This window comes from Anolis sagrei, chromosome 1 (genome assembly GCF_037176765.1).
Source record: "Anolis sagrei isolate rAnoSag1 chromosome 1, rAnoSag1.mat, whole genome shotgun sequence".
Lineage (NCBI taxonomy): Eukaryota > Metazoa > Chordata > Lepidosauria > Squamata > Dactyloidae > Anolis > Anolis sagrei.
Window position 1 is genome coordinate 48205194 of NC_090021.1, and position 22619 is coordinate 48227812.

Below are 22619 nucleotides of genomic sequence, written 5' to 3' on the forward strand. Positions count from 1 at the left end.
GTTGACAACAAAGAAGAAAACCTTCTCTGTCTTGGCATCCCATCTGTGAGGTACTCTCCCCATAGAGCTGGGGCAGGAGAAGGGTGGCACTCTGAATGTTGCTGAACTGCAGTTCCTGGTATTCCTGAACATTTGTGATAGGAGTCGTAGCCCAGTAATATCTAGGGAAGTGCACTAGGTACACTCCACTATTGATTTTTTACTGGCACTGATACTGTACTCCTTTTCAGTATTTTACATTGAATTATTTTGGTTTGTTGTCTTACTATTTTGACTGTTTCTCAGTTGTTTAATTATGGAAATTGTAAAAACAGCCATCCTCTTTTGTATTCTAATTCTAGTCATGTTAATTGTATCCCTCTTTTGTATCTGCTACAAGAAGTAAGTGCATTTAAAATGGAGTGAGGTAAAAGCACAATTGGAAAATAATGCCTTTCTTCTTAGCCTTTCAGATACCTACATTTTTAAAGAAATGATCCACAATTGCCTTTTTGCTAATATCTAACATCCACAAGAGCTAATTGTTTAGCAATGGGAAAAATATTTTTAAAAATTATGGATTAAAATAGCAAAGGTACTGTAAAGGTTACTTCTGGTCAGTTTTGGGGTTTTGTTTTGTAAAATAAATCAGCTTGGGCAGTTTAAGTAATCAGTACGGAGCAAGCATGGAATTCCCCTCTTTTATTTTCCTGGAGAGGAAATTGTTGATAGCACGCATGAACTGTTTCTCTTTCCCCCTTTATTTTCCACCCTTTCATAGCTCATGTTGGATTAGCAGTTGCTTTATCTGCTCTTCTTACCTCTACACTGAGAGTAGAGAGGAGAGAATAATGGATGATGGATGTGTGGTGTGATTTATTTCTCTTTATTCAGCTGGGTGGTATTTGTAATGGTACATTTTGTCTATTCTCTAAGCCAGGGTGGGAATTGTGCAGTCTTTAAGGTTATGTTGAACTACATGTCCCATTACCGTAGTCAACATAGCCAGTGGTGAGGAAAACTGTGGTATGCTGCTCAACACTAGTGAGTAAAATGGACAAAAACACTCACTGGAGGTTGAGTCATATCATTATTATTTAAATAGAATAAGAGTAGGAACTGTGAGGCTAGCTGCATGTACTCCATCCAGTAAGGCTCCCTCTGCAGCTCCCACCCATTGTTGAAAAATGACTTCAAAGTAAAGAATATGGGCCTAATTATCTATTTAAAGGCAACTTCAGGACTACAGGCTCATTCTTTGGGCCCAGATCACCTTCCTCACTCCCAAACTTGAAAGGTCGGCGGTTCAAATCCGGGGAGTGGAGTGAGCTCCCATCTGTCAGCTCCAGCTTCCCATGCAGGGACATGAGAGAAGCCTCCCACAGGATGGTAAAATATCCAGGTGTCCCTGGGCAACATCTTTGCAAATGGCCAATTTTCTCACACCAGAAGCAACTTGCAGTTTCTCAAGTCGCTCCTGACACACACACAAAAAACAAACAAACGTGAAATGACCATCTAACAACTATAAAGTTAAAAAAATGGATGAGTGCAGCCCTCAGGGGTCTGAGGTTGAAGGAGAATTATGTGGGAACAGTCCTTTGACTGCTTGTCACATAAGCAGAATAAGCAGAGATAATGACTCATATTTTTCCAGTTCCTATTCCCAGTATTGATCTCCCTTGCCTTATCGTTTGGCTTCCTATACTAAATGTAAGGCTGTCATAATGAAAAAGGTTTTTGCTTTTTCCTGGGATCTGCAGCTGAGCAGCAGACCACACTAAGGGCCCTTCCACACAGGCCTATATGCCAGAATATCAAGGCAGAAAATCCCACAATATTTGCTTTGAACTGGGTTATCTGAGTCCACACTGCCATATATTCCCGTTCAAAGTACTGCAACGCTCTCTACGTGGAGTTGCCCTTGAAGACTGCTCGGAAGCTTCAAATGGTCCAAAGTTCGGCAGCCAGGTTGCTAACAGGAGCGGCACTCAGGGAGCACACCACTCCTCTGCTGCGCCAGCTCCACTGGCTGCCAATCTGCTACCGGGCACAATTCAAGGTGCTGGCTTTAGCCTATAAAGCCCTAAACGGTTCTGGCCCTACTTACCTCTCCGAACGCATCTCCACCTATGAACCGACTAGGACATTAAGATCGTCTGGGGAGGCCCTGCTCTCGGTCCCGCCTGCATCGCAGGCGCGGTTGGCGGGGACGAGGGACAGGGCCTTCTCGGTGGTGGCCCCTCGGCTGTGGAACGCCCTACCTGTGGACATCAGACAGGCCCCTTCACTGCTGGCATTCCGGAAGAAGGTTAAGACTTGGCTTTACGAACAAGCGTTTGGCTAAATAGTGCAATGAATTCATGAAGATGGTACAACCGAACATAGGAATTGGTATAGGATTATGATTACGGATTCTGATTCGTTTGTTGAGGCTTATGATAATGATTGTTTTGATCTGTATATCTTGTATAATGTGTTTTTAATTGTCTTTTTTGATATTGTTATGATAACCTTTACTATGTAAACCGCCTTGAGTCGCCATTTCGGCTGAGAAAGGCGGTATAGAAGTAAAGCAAATAAATAAATAAATAAATAAAGTAGGTAATGTGGGATTTTATTCAGCTGTGTGGAAGGGGCCTATGTGAACTACAGTATTGGCAAGATGCTGTCTGGATGATATCCCTGCTAAAGTTATCAATATTATTTTATCTCTCAAAATTGAGTTTCAAGTTTTGACAACTAGTTAGAGCTTGGAAAAGATTTTTTTGGGGGACTTTGACTCTCCCAGTCAGCATGATTACTGCCCCAACTGGCTCTGGTATTCTAGGATTTGTAGTTCAGAAAAGTAACCTTTCCCAGGCTCTGTTTAGATACTTTGGTAAGGACATATACGAGTGCATGTTATGGATTTAATAGATTTCATTTTCCACCAGAGTGTCCGGATAGGGAATGACAGCTTAACACTTTGTTTACACAGTATTTGTAGGAATTAGATTGCAATAATGTCCAAGTTGTATTTGTGCAACTTTCTTATTTTCCATGTGAACACAAGGTTGTGTAATGGACCAATGGTTCTTTGTGTAATAGGGACTGAGGAGTGAATAAAGCTATAAAGAAAGCATCATGACTGAAATTGTGTTTCTTCTAATTACACCAGATGTAAGTGCTAGCTTTAGCTTATAAAGCCCTAAACAGTTCTGGCCTAGTTTACCTGTCCAAATGTATCTCCCCTTATGAACCACCTTGGAAATAAAGAGAATCTGGGGAGGCCCTGCTCTCAGTCCTGCCTCCTCAGTGACATTAGATCAGACCCCTCCCTCCTAGTCTTCAGAAGGAAAGTAAAAACTTGGTTTTAGGGTCAGGCTTTCAGAGAACAGTGTAGTGCAATAGCAAACTTGGAATATATACAATGACGATAGAATGGCTTGGACTACGATTATGGAACGTGTGATTTTAGTATAGAATGAAATGTTTTAAAATGCTTAATATGTATTAATTTAATTTAATTTAATTTAATCTTAATGTTATTAGAATTGTATGTGTTTTAAGGCATTGAATAATTGCCTATATGTAAGCCGCCTTGAGTTCCCTTCTGGGTAGAGAAAGGCAAGTATAAATAGGGTAAAATTCAAGGTGCTGGTTTTGACCTACAAAACCCTGTACAGTTCCGGTCCAGTGTATTTGTCCGAACATATCTCCCTCTATGTCCCACCCCGGAATTTAAGATCATCTGAGGGGGCCCTGCTCTCGACCCCACTGCTTTCCCAAGTGAGTCTGGTGGGGACGAAGAGCAGGGCCTTCTCAGTGGTGGCCCCTCACCTGTGGAACTCACTCCCGGGGGATATCAGGGCATCGACATCTCTCCTGTCCTTCAGGAGGAAGGTAAAGACGTGGTTGTGGGGCCAGGCCTTCGGGCAATCTGCTAACTAGGTAAGGACAACCAGACAAATAGGACCGAAAGGACTGATAAATGCGGAATGGAAACTTTGAACTATGAGATAGCGAACATGGACCGGCAATAAGGAGTAATTGGTTTGTATGAAAATTTTATTGGTTTTATTGGTTATAGATGTAATGTACTATTGTTGATTGCTAATTTATGCTATTTTGTTTTATTACTGTTGTATGTTATGGGCATCGAATTGTGCCTTGGATATGTAAACCGCCCTGAGTCCCCCTTGGGGTGAGAAGGGCGGGGTAAAAGTAAGCCAAATAAATAAATAAATAAAACAAAATAAGTGTAGCGGAATTAAAGATTTAGGAATCATTTTGGTATTTATTTCCTGTCAGGGATGTTCTTAGTTTTCTGTAAACTAAATAGAGAACAATGTAAAATCCAGGACAAGGGCAAGTAAACAGCTGCTGAAATGCCCCTTCCCACTCCTTCTTTCCTCATGGCATGCGTGGTCTGGGACTTCCCATTTTAGACACCAAAATATCCCTGTCCTTTCTTTTTGTAAATGCACAGGAGACACATTTTCCCCATTAATCATCTTCAGCACTGTGTGCAGCTCTGCACTAGATAAATACATAAAATTATGCACCAAGATTGCTGAGTTCTGCTCAAGAAAGTCACATTATGTGATCCATATAAATATTGCAAGTAAGTTTTTTGTGCATGTTTTTTCTACATAAGATTCTACCTCTCTTATAATAATAATAATGAATAATAATAATAAACTTTATTTATACCCCGCCACCATCTCCCCGAAGGGGACTAGGAGCGGCTTACATGAGGCCAAGCCCAGCAATACATTACAGCAACATAAAATATAAACAACAAAATAACACCACAGTGAAATAAATAAACCAATCAAGTAAAATAAACAGTACAAAATAATATAATGGAAAATAAAACACAGTGGGAGGGCCAAATGCACGACATAAAATGATAAAACTGGATGAGATAGCAATGAAAAGGTATATTTGTGGGGGAGGAGCTCATAGGGGATTGAACAGTGGAATTAGACTTTCAATAAGGTGGGGGAAAGTGCAATCTGAGGGAAACAGTGGAGAAGGAGAAAGAGCTAGGAATTATGAAAGGCAGTGGATCCATCTTACCGAGGAGTTCGTCTCCCCTCCTCCCCAGTCCCAAAAATTAGTTTTGATATTCCACCATGTGTTGACCACACTTTTTAGTTCTTGCTTTTGTAGCCAATAAAAAAAAACCATTATAATATTTTTTTAAAAATAATAAAACTTTATTTATAGACCTCCCTATCTTCCCAAAGGGACTTGGGGCAGTTTCCAATGAATATGGAAAACATTAAATGCCAGAAGGAAAGCCATACAAACAATTTACAACAAGACAAGGTACATTAGACAATATAAAACAACAAACTATAACTTAATAAACAAAATAGCAAAAAAAAAACAACTTAAAATACAAAACCCTAATCAAACACACTAAAAATAAAAATATAAAACCAATTTCACTGGGGCTTCATCAGGTGAGGTTCAATATTACAAATAGTACAAACATAGTACAAACAACATGTCATAGGGTCGGGAAAGTGAATGAAGTGCAGAACTATCTGGCAACCTAGGGACTGGGCCTAGGGACTAGACGTTCTTGAAAGCTTGCTGGAATATCCAGGTTTTCAGATCCCTATGAAAGGAAGACAGTGTGGGGGCTTGCCTTATCTCCCTGGCGAGGGAGTTCCAAAGTCAGGGGGCCACCACTGAGAAGGTCCTCTCCTTCATTGCCACCAACTGCACTTGTGACGGTGGTGGAAGCAAGAGGAGGGCCTTCCTGGACAATCTTGGAGCCTACACCAGTTCATAGGGGGAGATACGATCATGAAGATAGGCAGGGCCTGAACCATTTAGGGCTTTAAGTCATAACCTGCACCTTGAATTGAGATCGGAAACTTATCGGCATCCAGTGGAGCTGCTTTAATAGGGGTGTCGTGTGCTCCCTATAATTAGCTCCAGTTAGAAGTCTGACTGTTGGAAGCTTAGGTTCTCAAGGTTTTCTTCATTTTGGGCCAGCTTTTATACTTCTGTGCTGTACTTGTGTCCCTTGTTCGTATCTGTGACTTAATATTCATGATGGGCACTCTCTCAATTGCAGAAGTTTAAAATGTCTTAAGTTTAGCACACCCATCTATGCCCAATTTGCTTAGTTGATGATGCAAGGTGCTATGCATTATTTCTTTTTCTCTGCAGAAAAGCAGGAACTCTCCTCCTCTTATCCACTTTTGAGATAATAAAGTAGCATATGGTTGACAAAGGGAAATCTTATCAGTGTAAATATGGCCCTTGACATTGTATCTCCCATCTCTATGTATGGCTGTAAAGGCTGGACAGTGAAGAAAACTGATAATGAAAAAATTAAATTATTTGAAATATGTTGGAGAAGGGACCTGAGGATATGATTGCTAAAAAGACACATAAATTTATCCCAGAACAAATTAAACTAAGGACTTTCAACAAGGAAAAATATAGGATACTTCACTTAGGTAGAAAAAATGAAATTCAGAGATATAGGATCCACAATCCATTCGAAAAAGATTGTGGAGTCTTAGTGGATAACAAGTTTAACATAGGTCAACAGTGTGATGTAGCATCTAAAAAAGCAACTGGGATTTTGAGCTACATCAAAAGGAGTATACTGTAGTGTCTAGATCACGGGAAGTCATGGTGCATCTCTATTCTGCTTTGGTCAGACCTCACCTGGAATACTCTGTCCAAATCTGGGCACCACAATTTAAGAGGAATATTGATAAGCTGAACGAGTCCAGAGGAGGGCGACTAAAATGATCAAAGGTCTGGAGACCATGCCCTACGAGGAGTGTCTTAAAGAGTTCGGTATGTCTAGCCTGTAGAAGAGAAGGTTGAGAGGAAACATGATAGCCATGTATAAATATTTGAAATAATGTTATAAGGAGGAGGGGGCAGGCTTGTTTTCTGCTGACTTGGAAAATAGGACTCGGAGCAATGAGTTCAAATGACAAGAAACAAGATTCCACTTGAACATTTGGAAGAACTTCTTGACCATAAAGCTGCTTAACAGTGGAACTCTCTGCCTCAGAGTGTTGTGGAAGCTCCTTCCTTGGAGGCTGATGTTTCGCCTTGCTTGTGGGAAATTTGGTGGATTAGTGGTATGGTAAGAGTAACAGAGAATCCTTTTCTCCCTCTCACACAATTGAGCTCAACCCTAGAAGATAAAATGCAGCAGTGGTTAAAGTTCAGATTGCCTTGGAAAGTCCCTGTTCTTGAGAGCACTTAATCTGCTGCAGATTTGCTAAACAACATGGAACGGCACACCTCTAGTCACACTGAGAGACTGTAAAAGAGCTGCAAAGATAAGCTTATAAAATGTGTGTAAACATAAGAAAGTGAAACCACATGAATCTGGTGCCAGATGGGCCATGGATAAGAACATTGAGAGTACCCTGCCAGATCTGACCAAAGGTTTGTGTCTAGTCCAGCATTTTGCAACCCCAGAACAATAATGCCCAAATACTTTTTCACCTGAGTTCCTCAGAGGCATGTGTCTCTAACATAATAAGTTATTTCCAGAAGAAGTGGTTGGCCTCCCCTTGCAAGATTTTTTCTAAATCTTTTTTAAAGCTCTGTGTAGAGATTGACAGTCATTGCTACATCTTATGATCGTTTTTGTTATGGAATCAGCTTTCAGTTGAGCCAGGAGTCTGTCCTTTGATTCTTCTTTGGGAACATTTGAGTACATGTAATACCTGATATTTTAAACTTTTCATCTAACTAGGGATATTCAGTTATCTCAGAGGCTATTAGTTCTAATAAGCTTTTTATGCACAGAATGTGTTACCAAATTATTGGAACGTCTTAAACTTTTTTGATAATACTGTTTGTATGAAAGGAATAGCACTATGTGTAAAGTTTTTTTCTGTAAAAATTAATGTTAAAATAACATAGCTGAAATAATCTGTTGAATTTTGAGTATTAAATAATTTTTGAGGTTCCGTTTTGTATTATCATAGAATCATAGAGTTGGAAGCGACTTTGTGGGCAATCCAATCCAACCCCCTGCCAAGAAGCAGGATAATTGCATTCAAAGCACCCCCGACAGATGGCCATCCAGGCTCTGCTTAAAAGCCTCCAAAGAAGGAGCCTCTACCACACTCTGAGGCAGAGAGTTCCATTGCTGAACAGTTCTCACAGTCAGGAAGTTCTTCCTAGTGTTCAGGTGAATTCTCCTTTCCTGTAGTTTGAAGCCATTGTTCCGCATCCTAGTCTCCAGAACAGCAGAAAACAAGCTTGCTCCCTCCTCCCTATGACTTTCCCTCACATATTTATACATGGCCATCATATATCCTCTCAGCCTTCTCTTCTGCAGGCTAAACATGCCCATCTCTTTAAGCTGCTCCTCATAGGGCTTGTTCTCCAGATCCTTGATCACTTTGGTCACCCTCCTCTGGACACATTCCAGCTTGTCAACATCTCTTCAATTGTGGTGCCCAGAATTGTACACAGTATTCCAGATGTGGCCTGACCAAGGCAGAATAGAGGGGTAGCATTCCTCTCCTATAGTAGTTCCTGTAGAAAAGCAGCGGGTGAATGGTGTTCCAGAAGGTGAACTGGAAGGCCTCTTATTCCAACCGTTGATTGTGTTTGCACAATATCTGGGCCACAATTGTCCACCCACTTTATGCAATATTATATAATCAAGAGATTCCTGTTATATTTGTGAACCATTATTTTCAGAATGAGACATACATACCTTCCCACTATCCTGATTTGGTCAGGACAGTCCCAATCCATTCTCTACCTTTCCAGTCTTTCAGCTGCTTTTAAATTTCCCAACTTTCTTCCACTTTTTCCCACTATTCCACTTTCCATTCCTGCAAACTGAGTTCAAAGTGCAAAAGTAATTTGCATTGAATTAATTAAGCAGTGGGAAGAAAAGAGGAAGGAGGGGCATCTTGCCCTTCCCAGTAAGCAAAAGCAAATTGTTGCCCCCACTCCTAGAGTGAATGTGGTGTCTCTTTAAGAACTTTAACTCTGATGTACATCACTCCACAAAAACTTGCAAATTGCTACAAAAATATATCAAACTAATGTTGGAAATGTGGGGACCAGATGGGCACGCTCTTCCATGTATGGTGGATGTGCGAAAACGTCAAGAAGTACTGGAGAGAAGTACATGACAGAATACAAAAAATGCTAGATGTTAAAATAAAAAGGGAACCAAAATACTACCTCCATGGAATCCTGGATATAGAAAAAGGAAAAAAAGAGATATTATTCAACTACTTGATAACAGTGGCAAGGATAGTCTATGGTAGAAATTGGAGAACCAAAGGAATACCTTCAATTGATCAATGGTTACTCAAAATAATGGAGATCATGAGTATGGATAGATTGTCATATTTGATAACACAGCAAGAATAACCAAAAATTCAAACAGTGGCAACCAGTTAATGACTATTTGAGAACCGAAAAGATGACAATAATATGAATTAGAAAGAAGATACAAGAAAAGCAGCTGTTTCATAAGTGAATTTAGAAGAAAAGGGGATGTAAAGAAGACACATTAAGTTTATGTGAACTATGAAAGGACTATGCAACATGAAGTAGATGGAAGTCAATATATCTTTATTTTCCCTTTTTACTTTTTTCTTCTTTTTTTCCCTTTATCTTTTTTCTATATATGTGTCTTCTTGTTCTCTTTTCTATATTTTTCGTAGTATTTTATTTTATATAACCAAAGCTTTCTTTTATTATATGGTAAATTCTCTATATGTTTTCAATATATTTTTTTAAGAAGAACTTTAACTCTTGTAGAATCATCTCAGTTGTGGTTCTTACAAAGGTTTTTCTTCTGGCTGTTTATTTCACTTAAGTTTATGAGCAAAAATATCAATCTCATGTAATATTTAAGTTTGTAACAAAAGTACCTATCTCATTTAACAAATTACAGTGGACTCTTGGCATCCACTAGAGCAGAGTTTTCCAAACTGTGTGTCATGACACATTAGTGTGTCAGTTGCAGTCTGTTGGTGTGTTATGCAAACATAAGAAGAAACCTCTGTGTCTTTGTGAAATGAGCAATAAATTATATATTTTTAAGAATACAAATGAAAGATTTTCATGAGATCTGCTGTGTCCCATACATTTTCTAATCATGATTTATATAGGTGTTCACATCTCTTATAAGGAGTTAATTTAACCTCTGGTTTTTTAGTGAAGCTGGATTACTGTGTTATGAAATGATGCATATCTTAAAAAAATGTGTCACCAACATGACATGTTTGGAAAGAACTGTACGAGGGTTTGGTTCCAGGACCACCACCACATGAATATCAAAATCAGTGGACCAGTGGCGCAAAGGGTTAAACCCTTGTGCCGACAGGACTGAAGACCGACAGGTCGCAAGTTCGAATCCGGGGAGAGCGCAGATCAGCTCCCTCTGTCAGCTCCAGCTCCCTATGCGGAAGCATGAGAGAAGCCTCCCACAAGGATGGTAAAACATCAGAACATCTGGGCATCCCCTGGGCAACGTCCTTGCAGATAGCAAATTCTCTCACACCAGAAGCAACTTGCAGTTTCTCAAGTTGCTCCTGACACGAAAAAAAGTGGGTGTTTGAGTTCAATTATATGCAATGCTATAATAAAATCACAAAACCAAGGTCTGGCTTTTAGATTTTTTTGAAAAGAATAACCAGACCTGGAAGGTTGACTCAACCACAGATATAGTGGGAACACAACTGTATTTGTGTTTCTTAGCCTTATTTCTTTAACAGAAATTTGATACCAGGTGCAGAAATAGCACGGAAAGAAGGGGATGCATGGAAATAGCATGGAAAATAGGATTCCTGCACCACAAAAAAGATAAACAGGCAAACCTGCTTCAATAAGTGTTATTCAAATCTATAAATATACATATTGTATGTGAAATGAAATACCAGATCAAGTAAGCTTTGCCGAAGTGAACAATGCTGTTTTGAGCCTTTGAATAACAATATGAAGGCTTCTTTCAAAATGTAAAGGGTGATTTTTTTTCCCTTTCAGTAAAATTAGAGACTGCGGCTCTTTCCAAATTCAAATTTTGTTTATAGACGTGCTATTGCAACCTAACACTTAAAATCTGGGTTCCCTCAGCTTTCCTTCACCATCCTCCCAACACAAATGGTCCAAAACAAAACAAACATTTTTGCTAGATAGAGGTTGAGAGAAGGGAGGCTAGGTGGCCTTAAACTACTTTGGAAGATTGGATTTTGTTAGCTGAGTTATGCTTGCAGTCACTTGCTTCATTGCCTTGTCAGGAGTTTCTGTAAATGATAGCAGTCTCCTTTTTTCTCAGACTGTCAAGTGACAATGTATAATTATGTAGGACAGGGAGGCTATTAACGGTTTCTGTGATCTAGTAATGTGAGTACAAACCGATATAATGACGTAGGTGCTTTACCTTCCTGAGGAAGTCACAACAAAAGTGAAACTTTGTCAGTGAGTTGTCCTTAAAATCAGGTGCTTTCCATCAAGGGTGGGAAGTTTGGGGCCTACACTTAACTCTGTGCAAACAAGGTTAGGAACTCACCTGAATTTAACACGCAAAATACTTTAATAGAGAAGAGAAAAGAGAGTTTCTATCCATAGAACCTTTTAGGCTGAAATATGCCCTTCTTTTTCTACACCATTTCCTGTTGCTGTTATGCTCGCCGATTCTACTTTTCCACATCTCACCTGTGGTTTAACCATGTGCTATCAATAGAAACAGGCTGGCATGACTTTCATATGTCAACACCCACCCATGTTGAGGTGCTTTGCTGTGCAGACCAGTCCTTACATGCTTCTCCAGAAGTGTAATTGCCAGCTTTGTTTCTTCTAGTCACAGTCCAGTGCCATCTGCATCAGTCAGAAACACGGAAATGTAGAAGGTGAAGCTTTGGGGGTTAGTTAAGAAGTAGTGTGTGTGTGGGGGGGGGGGGGGGTTGTTGTTTTATTTTATTGTTGCTGCTTTATAAAAAATAAGGTAATATAAGCTGCAAGAGCAACTGAGACGCCTTCTTTCCACCTGCAGCGGTTGCTGAACACATTCTCCTTTGGCCCTGCTTTTATACTTGTTGCTGAGGCAACTGTGGTGGCAGGGAAATTCCCCAGGCGCATGTGACCCTGGGCTTCCCCGGAGGCCTTGCCTACTGCCTGAACCACAGCCGTTCCATAAAGCATGCAAGCACTCTGAAGAGCCCAGGAGCCATGAGGGTTTCTGCTGCCAGCTGCCACACTGTAAACCCACATTTTCAAAAAGCAGGGATTGTTCCCTGCTTTAGTACACAATCCCCCAGGCAAGGGGCATTCCTGGGCATTTTGGTGCCTTGGGGAATCCTTGGGGGGTCAGGATTTCTCTCCCCTTTCCTCGAGCTTCCAGCATAATTTTTGATCTCTTTTCTCCTTTACCTTTGTGGAAGTCCCCTTCATTAGTCAACCCATTGAATGAAAAAGTGCTTTGTGACATACAGTAAAAATAACTTTCTTTTTAAAGAGTCAATATTAAATGCATCATAATTTTGAATAAGTTGGTTAGGTTACTGGAATATGTCATAAACTTACTAGTTATGTGTAAGACTATTTTTAATAGTAATTTTATTCATTTTATACAAACATAAAACCAAAATACTACACGATAGGTAAAGGTAAAGGTTTTTCCCTGACATTAAGTTCAGTCGTGTCTGACTCTGAGATGTGGTGCTCATCTCCATTTCTAAGCCGAAGAGTCGGTGTTGTCTATAGACACCTCCAAGGTCATGTGGCCGGCATGACTACATGGAGCGCTGTTACCTTCCTGCTGAAGTGGTAGCTATTGATCTACTCACATTTGCATGTTTTTGAACTGCTAGATTGGCAGAAGCTGGGCTAACAGCGGAAGCTCACCTTGCTCCCCGGATTTGAATCGCTGACATTTCGGTCAGCAAGTTCAGCAGCTCAGTGGTTTAACCTGCTGTGCCACATATACTGGCCACTGTATTATATGACACAGCAAAGATGACTAGAAACTTGCCTTTGTGTTGATTTATATATGGCATGATCTGTTTGTTTCTAGTCACACTATCAGAGTGACTATATCTTCAATAGATAAACCTTGACTATATTATCTATGTCTTCTGTTGTGGCTATATTTAGTTCCATCAGCTGGTGGCTAGATGCAAGTAAAAAGGTATAAAGCAGGGATCCTCAAACTAAGGCTCGGGGGCCAGATTCAGCCCTCCAAGGTCATTTATCCGGCAATCCTATTACATCAGCCAAAAGCAGGTCCACACTCCCTATTGAAATACTAGTAAGTTTATATTTGTTAAAATTGTTCTTCATTTTAATTATTGTATTGCATTTAAATGGTTTTTTTGCACTACAAATAAGATATGTGCAGTGTACATAGGAATTCATTTATGTTTTCTTTTAATTATAACCTGGCCCTCCAACAGTTTGAGGGACTGTGACCTGGCCCTCCGTTTAAAAAGTTTGTGGACCCCTGGTATAAATGATTTCAGATCTTAGGTATAGTATGTTGGGCAAGTGGGGTTATTAACAAAATGCCATCTTCATAAATGTACAGCAGAGTAACTTATTAACAGCAGTGTGACCCAGCACCAGTAGCTTAAAGTGATAAAAAGAACAAAAACACACAGACCAGTGTTATCTCTTCCACAGGAGGCTTTTCTTTATAGTAAAATAATATGGTTGTACTATTTACAAAAACAAGATTTTCATAACACGAACAAATTTCTTTACACTTCCTTCTTTGCTTCCACGCTGGGCTTCTTTCTCATGCAGATAAAGAGCTTCACTCTCACAGAGTCTCTTCTCACGCCAAAGTTACACAGGAGCTTTTTACACACAACAGCCTTCACACACAATGGCCATCAACCTGGGGCTTCCTCTCATCAAAGCTTCTTACACCAGACCTTCTCATACTGAGGCCTTCTCATACTGAAACCTACTAATACACTGAGGCCCTTCTCCCACTGAGGCCTTCTCCCACTGAGGCTTCTCAGACTGAGGGAAACTAACACTGAGTTGTACTAAGCTACAGGCACACCTACGTATAGTGAACTGCAGCTTTTCCTGAGTCATTGCATCCATTTAACGTTTTCAGTGCTTGACTCACATTTTTGTAATGAAAAATACCTAGTTAATTTTAAATATTTCTGACAGTATTCCCAATTAATGTGTTCCTTAGTTTTGTCAACCTCCTTGGTCACCAAATCAGCAGTCTTGTTTCTCACATCAGCTTTTATAAATCTATTTTCTAACCTCATGATGATGAGGGTGCTTGCTTCTGCTTTTTGAATTTCAAGGAAGTACTTGAGAATTGCAAAGGGGACAGAAATCTTCTCGGACCTAACCAGCCACGAAGGGAATTGATGACTTATTCTGATAGGAAACCTTGACTGGTAGAATTACAAACCAGGAATTCTGATTCTTGTAAGGTTTTCCATCAGACTTTTGTTCTGACAGCATAAGAATTGGTGAGGAATAATGTAAAACCTTTATCACCTGTCTGGGCTTTGCTTTCTGCTTTTCCTTCATGGAGGAATCTGAAAAAAAGTGCTCAAACACAAAAACACAATTGCAACTTTTTAAGACATTAGGTAGCATGCTGAAAAGTTTATGGGTAGCAATTCATAACCACTGAGTCCATGGACTAAAAGTGTTATCAGAATGGGCCCTGGCTTCCAGAATATGGATTGGCTGATTCTTGATCGATGCTCGGCTATTTCATAGTGGCTAAATGAATAATATTTTGTTTTGCCTCCTTAGTGTCTTGCAAGTTTTTGTGGAGGAGACATGCATAAATATAATAGAGTGATCTATGGGTATCCATTGTCATTTGGTTCTAGAACCCCTTACGGATACCAAAATATACAGATGCACAAATCCTGTTATATATAATACTGGAAGAAATTACTAACCCTTATATAAAATGGCAAAATCAAGATTTGCTTTTTGAAATGTTTGTGTGTGTGTATGTGTGTGTGTGTGTGTGTGTGTGTATTCAAACTATGGTTGGTTGATTCCCAGAATGCGGGATTTGTAGATATGGAGAGTTGGTTGTATCTGCGCAAGTGAGTTTTCTAATAAGCTGGTGCGTTAATTTGCCCATTTCCACTTAAAATCTTGGAACAGAAATCAGCAAAGGATTTGTTCTTCAGGAACATTTTGCTCTCTTCAAGACAGTATGTTCTTCACAGTTGTGGGCTGGCATGGCGGAAGCATTGTATCACTAACTAAGCTCTTTTGTTTCCTTCAGGTTGCTGCACTTGGCCATCATCCACTGTGTGCCCTCGATAGCACTCTGCTGCATCGCTGAATTGCCTGTTGAGGCTTTGGAGATTCAGAATGACTTATTCCAGGTATGTTGTCTTGCTTCATTTTTATATTAACTTTATGGAATGAATATTATGTTTATGGAGTGGACATATATAGATTGGGTTGCTGTGAGTTTTCCAGGCTGTATGGCCATGTTCCAGAAGCATTCTCTCCTGACATTTCACCCACATCTATTTCAGGCATCCTCAGAAGTTGTGAGGTCTGTTGGAAACTAGGCAGTTGAGGTTTATATATCTATGGACTGTCCAGGGTGGGAGAAAGATCTCTTGTCTGTTTGAGGCAGGTGTGTCTGTTGGAATTGGCCACCTTGATTAGCATTGAATGGCCTTGCAGCTTCATACCTGGCTGCTTCCTGCCTGGGGGAATCCTTTGTTGGGATGTGTTAATTGGCTCTGAGTGATTCCTGTCTGGAATTCCCCTGTTTTTTGAGTGTTGCTCTTTATTTCCTGTCATGATTTTAGAGTTTTTTAATACCTCCCAACAAAGAATTCACTCGGGCAGGAAGCAGCCAGACTTTGAAGCTGCAAGGCCATTCAATAAGTGGCAGTTAAACTGGTATCAAAGTACATTGATTCCGCAAGGTAGATACAGCACCAGATGATCACCTGCATCTGCAAAGCATCAGGAGATTTCATTCCATGTTTGCTGAAACAGAGTCTGTCAATAAAAGAGTATGCCATCTTTTAAACGGAAAGCTAGCAGACAACCACCATTTGAAATTTAAGGTTGTGCATTAGTTGCAAAATAAAACTTAATCAGCATTCTCCATTCAACAGCTTATGTTATTTCCTTTCAGTCGTTAAGTAAAAGCTATCTACTGTGGCATCTTTTGGCTTACTTTACATAAGCCCAGAATTGAACATCATCACAATCTTAATATAAAGATTGTCTAGCTGCTCCTTGTTTTCTACTGAAGTGGTGAGCCTAGTGTAAAATGAAGACAAATCTAAGTTTAGAGTGGAGATTTCTGCTGTTGATATTTTATTTTGCTGTAATGTATCACTGGGCTTGGCTTCATGTAAGCCGCTCCAAGTCCCCTTTGGGGAGATGGTGGTGGGGTATAAATAATAATTATTATAATTATTATTATTATTATTATTATTATTATTATTATTACTATCTTCAGAATCAAGAATTCTTATGGGGACTGGATTTTTCTTATGGCCCAGTTGGCTATCCTGCTTTCTATATAAATTATAACATCTGAGAGAACTATTTTAAAAACGTCGTCTTGTCTTAATCATGAGGGATAAGAGATGGTGCAGAGAACCTATGCTCGCAACAGTTGGCAATTCTGCTATGCCTCCCACTGTTATCTTTGGAAGCATTACATTCTTTCTTCAATATGACATTTTCAATGCACTATGTTCTACACCTATTGCTAAATTCTAGGCCTTTGTGGTGTAAGTTTCATCATACAGTGGCCAAAATCCTGTTGGCATACATATATTGTGATATACACACATAATAATTTTATTGACATTGCACCATATTCGTATCCAGTAGACAGGGAAAGGGATATAGGTGGATCCTTTTCCAGTGCCCATTGGTAGGGCACATTCCACACTGGACTTCTGCTCATTCCACAATAGGACTTAATGCCCACTAAGAAAACAGACAGAGGCCCAGTAAAGAACACTTACTGACACACGTTGCGTTGTGCATTGCAGTTGAAAAACAAGTAGTCAGCCATTTACATTTAGCAATGATCCACATGCATTATACTACAGGGATATCTATTTGTAGGAATGTAAGTAGAATGTAACTTTGCTGGCGGTTGTTTACAGTATGGCAATGTACACTTGGCCAGTCATTTTATTAACTTTATTCTTTCCTCTCTGAGTTTCTCTCAACCTTTGTCCCTTTCTTTCTCATTTGCAGACTCCACTTCATTTGTCTGTGTACCTTGAGCAATCCTTGGTGGTGCAAGCATTAGTTCTGAAAGGGGTGAACACAGCCTTGCAAGACCGCAGTGGAAACACCCCCCTGCACTTGGCCTGTGAGCAGCAGAGTCTGGAGTGCACTCAGCTGCTACTGATTCAGGAACCAACCTCTGACAACAACAGGGTGGCAAGGGAGGCTCCGCAGGAGCTGCAGCTTCAAAACTGGCAAGGTGGGAAGGACGAACAACGACTGATCAGGAGTGGTGTTTGTATGTGTGTGTCTGGTGCATGTTGAGCTTGGTATGCAAATTCAGTGCTTGAAGTTAATGCAAGAGTATTGAACTCCAGGTCCCTCTCATCTTCTTCTTCAGGGTTGACGTGCCTACATATCAGCACCTTGAAAGGAAACCTGCAACTCATGACACTGCTGGTGAAGAATGGAGCTGACATTAATGTTCAGGTATGTTAAGCATACCAAACAGAGTACCATATCATATAGATGTCAAAGCCACACTTTCTCTGTACATTTTGTGATGCAACCGTACAAAAAAGACATTGTAGAAATAAAGAATAATACTGGAAATATGAAAGCAGTGTCTAGTGAATTCTTGAAACATTAAGAGGAACTTGTGCAGGAATGAATGAGCAGAGGCTTTGAATAGCTTGTTGAACTTAACTATGTCTAAAAAGAAGATGAAATCTTGCATGCAGTTGAGACAAAAGTATATAAGGCTAGGTTGCTGTGAGTTTTCCAGGCTGTATGATCATGTTCTGTAAGCATTTTCTCTTGACATTTTGTCTGCATCTATGGCAGGCATCCTCAGAGGTTGTGAGGTATGTTGAAAACTATGCAAGTGTGGTTTATATATCTGTGAAATGTCCAGGGTGGGAGAAAGAACTCTTGTCTGTTTCAGGCAGGTGTGAGTGTTCCAGCATTGATTAGCCTTTCAGTTTCAAGATCTGGCTCTTTACTTCCTGGGGGAATCCTTTGTTGGGAGGTGTTAGCTGGTCCTGATTGATTCATGTCTGGAATTCCTCTGTTTTCTAAGTGTTGTTCTTTATTCACTGTCCTGATTTAGAATTTTTAATACCGGCAGCTATATTTTGTTCATTTTCACAGTTCCTTTCTTTCTGTTGAAATTGTCCACATGTTTGTGGATTTTAATGGCTTTTCTGTGTAGTCTGACATGGTAGCTGTTAGAGTGGTCCATCATTTCTGTGTTCTCAGATAATATGCAGTGTCTGGGTTCATCAAATGCTCTGCTATGGCTGACTTCTCTGGTCAGGAGAAAATGCTTATTGAACATGTCCATACAGCCCAGAAAACTCACAGCAACCCAGTGATTCTGGCCATGAAAACCTTCAACAACACATATATAAAGCTACTTGGTTTGTATAACTTGTTATGCATTGTAGAATAAAACCTTTCTCAGAATATTTTTCTTTCTTTAGAGCAGATCACATATAATCTTGAACATCTCATGCTATACTAGAATATTAAAACTATGAAACTGCCCAATTCTATGGAGCAGTCACCAGATTTTAAAGCAGGAACACCCATGTGTTGATGTTCTCCACACAAGCTCTTCTATATTCGTGCAGGTTGCTTGAAGCCCTTGGCTATTTAAAGGCTCAGAAAGAACATTGTTCTGAGATTCTTTCTGGAATTTCTGGGAGATGGGTTTAAGAGCACGGCATTTTCATGTTATCTGTTTTTGTTTCTAAATGCATTTCTGGGGGCATTCTGTCATTTTGGGATTCTGCTTCTCAAGCTTCCTGCAATGGCTGACCCAGTGCTTTATTCTCTTGGTGCCAGGATGGCACAAGTGGGAAGACACCCCTGCACCTGGCCGTGGAGAACCATGATGAGATGGCCGTGAAGCACCTCCTGCGAATGGGAGCCCAGGTGGATGCTCAGATGTACAATGGTTGCACTCCGCTGCATCTGGCTGTGGGCAGGAAGGATACTACAATTGCTGCCGTTCTCTGCCATTCAGGAGCTGACACCTTGCTGCGCAACATGGAGGATGAGACAGCCCAGGACCTGGCTGATGGCAATGATGATGTGAGAATCTCTGTGTGTCTCCAAATGAAGACATTGTTGGGGAGAGGGTTGAGCAACGTAGAAGCAAGGCCGAGCGTATGCTAGGTGTGGCAGTTCTCTTGGCAGAGGGTACCCCATCAACAGAGCTTGCAATTCACTTTCCCTGCTGATCTTAATACATACAGTTTGCTGTGTACAGATGGATTTGATCTTTATCTGTAAGTCCATCCAGAAGGGAGGAGCTGCTAAACTAGCTAGTCTGCCTTTGTGGCACATCGCCCTATTGCAGCATCATGGATGGTAATCAAATGGAAAAGGTGGAGTAGAAGTAGAAAGTCTGCAGCATTTTTTTTTTTTTTTTTGCAGTAAAGGCATCTAGTAGTGACCTCCATTCTTGTTTGGCGAGGCGAGGACCTAAACAAAGCCAGGGTGACATGTAGGTCAAGATGAGGCAATATATATTTACTCGGATGGCTGGCTTGTGCATGTTTTCTCTACCAACACATAGCATTAACCATGCTTGGAAAATTCACAGATGAATAGACATGGAATTAAAGTCTTTTCTCTCCCACTCTGTGAACCCTGCTATATTTGAGAGAGCATGGTCACCGTGCTCTGCTCATGTGTTGCAGGAAGCAATTAGCATTGAACTTGAGAGAAATGGGTTCACATCATCATTAGATCATAAATGTGTATTACCTTGGGCTTATATGCTTTCAGCCTAACGTACTCTGCAAGATAGCTGTGAAGGTAAACCAATATACACTCTGGCAAGCTTTTTTAAAGAAGACAGAAATCAGATATAGTATTATGTGAACTGCCCACAGTTAGGAACAGGATTGCTGTGCTTATTTATTTATTTATTTATTTACATTATTTCTATCTCGCCCATTTCAGCCCGAAGGCGACTCAGGGCGGTATACACAGTCGGCACAATTCAATGCCGAAACAAAATACATACACACAAAATACATTCTTTTGTGTGTTAAATGAATAAACCTCCATGTTCTCAAACTGGAAGGAGCTGCTACACTCTCGTATATTATGGTGGGCAACTGCTAAAAGAGTTTTATTCAAATGCTAACTTCACATGCATTCCTTTTTGCCTTTGCAGATCCTGACACTTTTGCCCTTTGATGATCTGAAGATCTCAGGGAAGCCTGTGGTGTGCTCCAGTTAAGCATCCCAAGAGTTTGAAGGTTGATAGTGAATCATATGGGAGGTGGACCACGATCCACTTCCTGTTAACAACAGCAGAACTGGACTGCTAGTAAACAGTTCCCTTTGCTTCAGAAAGCAAGCCTTTGTACTTCTTCAGACAATTTTGAAAAGTTTGCAGAATTGTGGGAGCTCCTGCAAGAGAAAGCTGCTGTCATGGGTTTGATCCCTGGATAGTGACATGGATGAGTCTTGTTTTTGAAGGACTAAAGACTGGCCTATATTTGCTATGCTTGCATTGTGTCCTAATTATGAGAGACAGAAGTCTTAAGAGGATGACTATTTTTCCTGACTATGCAGTGAATAGAGGCAAGCATAAACCTCGTTCTTCTCCCTCTCTCTGTGTCCCAGCTTAAGCCAATGATGGAAATCTGCCAGGAGGGGTTGCTCCAGTCTTTAGCGTTTTCGTTTTGAAGATACTTTTTCTCTACCCATTTTTCTGACCTAACTGCTACTGCTTGTTTCCGTCAGTAGTTCATGCTAAGGCTGCATTGTTCGCCAGGCTTCTAGATGCAGTGTCCAAATTCAGAATAGCTTCAACTCTCATGTGTTGCCTCCTATGGAGGAAAACCCTCACAAACAGAATTACAGGACTAGAAATTGTCCTCATTTCAATGCTGCTTCTGGGACAGACATAACCTATGGGAATAAGAATGATCTCAGGAGTCTGTCATATGAGAAAACAGTGTTCTTCAGGAGTGACCCAAGGAAGGTCCTGTTTTGCTTCAGCACTGTTTGGGTTTTCTAGCTGTGCTGCACAGGAAAATTCTAACTTATTGAAATTCTGTCTTTCAAATACTGCACTTCCCTCCGGCACATGTAACTGAAGGTAAAGTTCATGAAGAGAAGGGAAATGGCAGGGGCTGTCCCTCTTTGACAGAGATTATAGAATGTCATTTTGTACCTTGCTTTTTTCGTGTCAGTAGCGACTTGAGAAAATTGCAAGTCGCTTCTGGTGTGAGAGAATTGGCCATCTGCAAGGAAGTTGCCCAGGGGATGCCCAAATGTTTAATGTTTTTTACCATCCTTGTGGGAGGCTTCTCTCATGTCCCTGCATGGGAAGCTGGAGCTGACAGAGGGAGCTCAATGTGCTCTCCCCGGATTCGAACCACTGACCTGTCTGTCAGTAATCCTGCTGGCACTGGGGGCTCCTTGCTGTTGTTCGTCTTGAACATAAGGATGCAGCAGATGTATGACAAGCCACAGGGGATAATGTTTCCAGCTTGTCTTACCATAGAAGAGGGAAACATTTTAAAGGAACTACTTGCTACATCTCAACTCTTAGCAACTAGAACGCTTACTTCAGGTTTTAAACTGTTGACCTCAGTCACTGGGTGGTCAGGTTTCGTAATCCAAAACCACCTGTCAAGAGATAACTACAAAAACATGTTTTGGAAATAATACGGGGACTCAGAATTGTGATGCTTCCATATACATTTTCCCTGTTGATGGTTATTGCGGTCCATCCTGGGGAGGGGATAAAGCCTTTCTGCAGCTGATGAGAGGTGCATTTAGGTCATTGAATGTCAGGAATGAAAGTTGCTTACATGTAAACCTTGCTCCAAAGGGGGGGGGGGGGAATTTCCCAGTTCCCTCCCTCCGTTTGCTGCCTGGGAGCGGCCCTTTGTAATGTGGCAAGTCCCAGATGGCGCAATCAGTTGGGATGTCATAAGCATATCTTTCCTTCTTTCCTTCTTTCCTTCCTCCTTACTTTCGTTCCTTCATTCCTTCTCTGTTTGTAAGAGACAGAACTAGAAGCAGCAGCAGCTTTACATACAATTGTCCACGAAATGTCTGTTTGTTTTTTTGTATCATGCTCCAGCTTGAAACCTTTGCTTCTCTTTTCTCCCCTCCTGGTCATTCCCCCTCCACCCCATAATTTTATATTTTCTTAAGACCAAAATAAAGTTCTTAAACTGGAAAAACATATGATTTTGCAACTGCATGGTAGTTATTATTCTAAAAAACAGCTCCTTTGGTCAAAGATTTTTTAGTGCCTCTGAGAGATCTTCACCTTGTATAACAAGGTGGGAGTGCAAGGTAGGTATGCTGATAACAATGTCGTCTGTGCGCATTCAGAAGAAGATCTACAAGCCACTCTAAACGCCTTCGCAGAAGCATATGAGAAGCTCGGCCTCTCATTGAACATCGAGAAAACCAAAGTGCTGTTCTAGCAGTCACCA

The 22619-nt window shown here is 40.6% G+C and overlaps 1 protein-coding gene across 1 annotated transcript in view; it reads left to right on the forward strand.

Moving 5' to 3' along the window:
• Positions 1 to 22363, forward strand: part of NFKBIE (NFKB inhibitor epsilon) — a 37243-nt gene extending 14880 nt beyond the window's left edge. Inside the window, exons 2-6 of the mRNA XM_060754065.2 lie at positions 15212 to 15314; positions 17173 to 17404; positions 17546 to 17634; positions 18991 to 19239; positions 20333 to 22363. Of these exons, the coding sequence (XP_060610048.2) occupies positions 15212 to 15314; positions 17173 to 17404; positions 17546 to 17634; positions 18991 to 19239; positions 20333 to 20398 (739 nt within the window). The 3' untranslated portion in view covers positions 20399 to 22363. The remainder of the gene's footprint in view (positions 1 to 15211; positions 15315 to 17172; positions 17405 to 17545; positions 17635 to 18990; positions 19240 to 20332) is intronic.
• Positions 22364 to 22619: the final 256 nt, after the last annotated feature.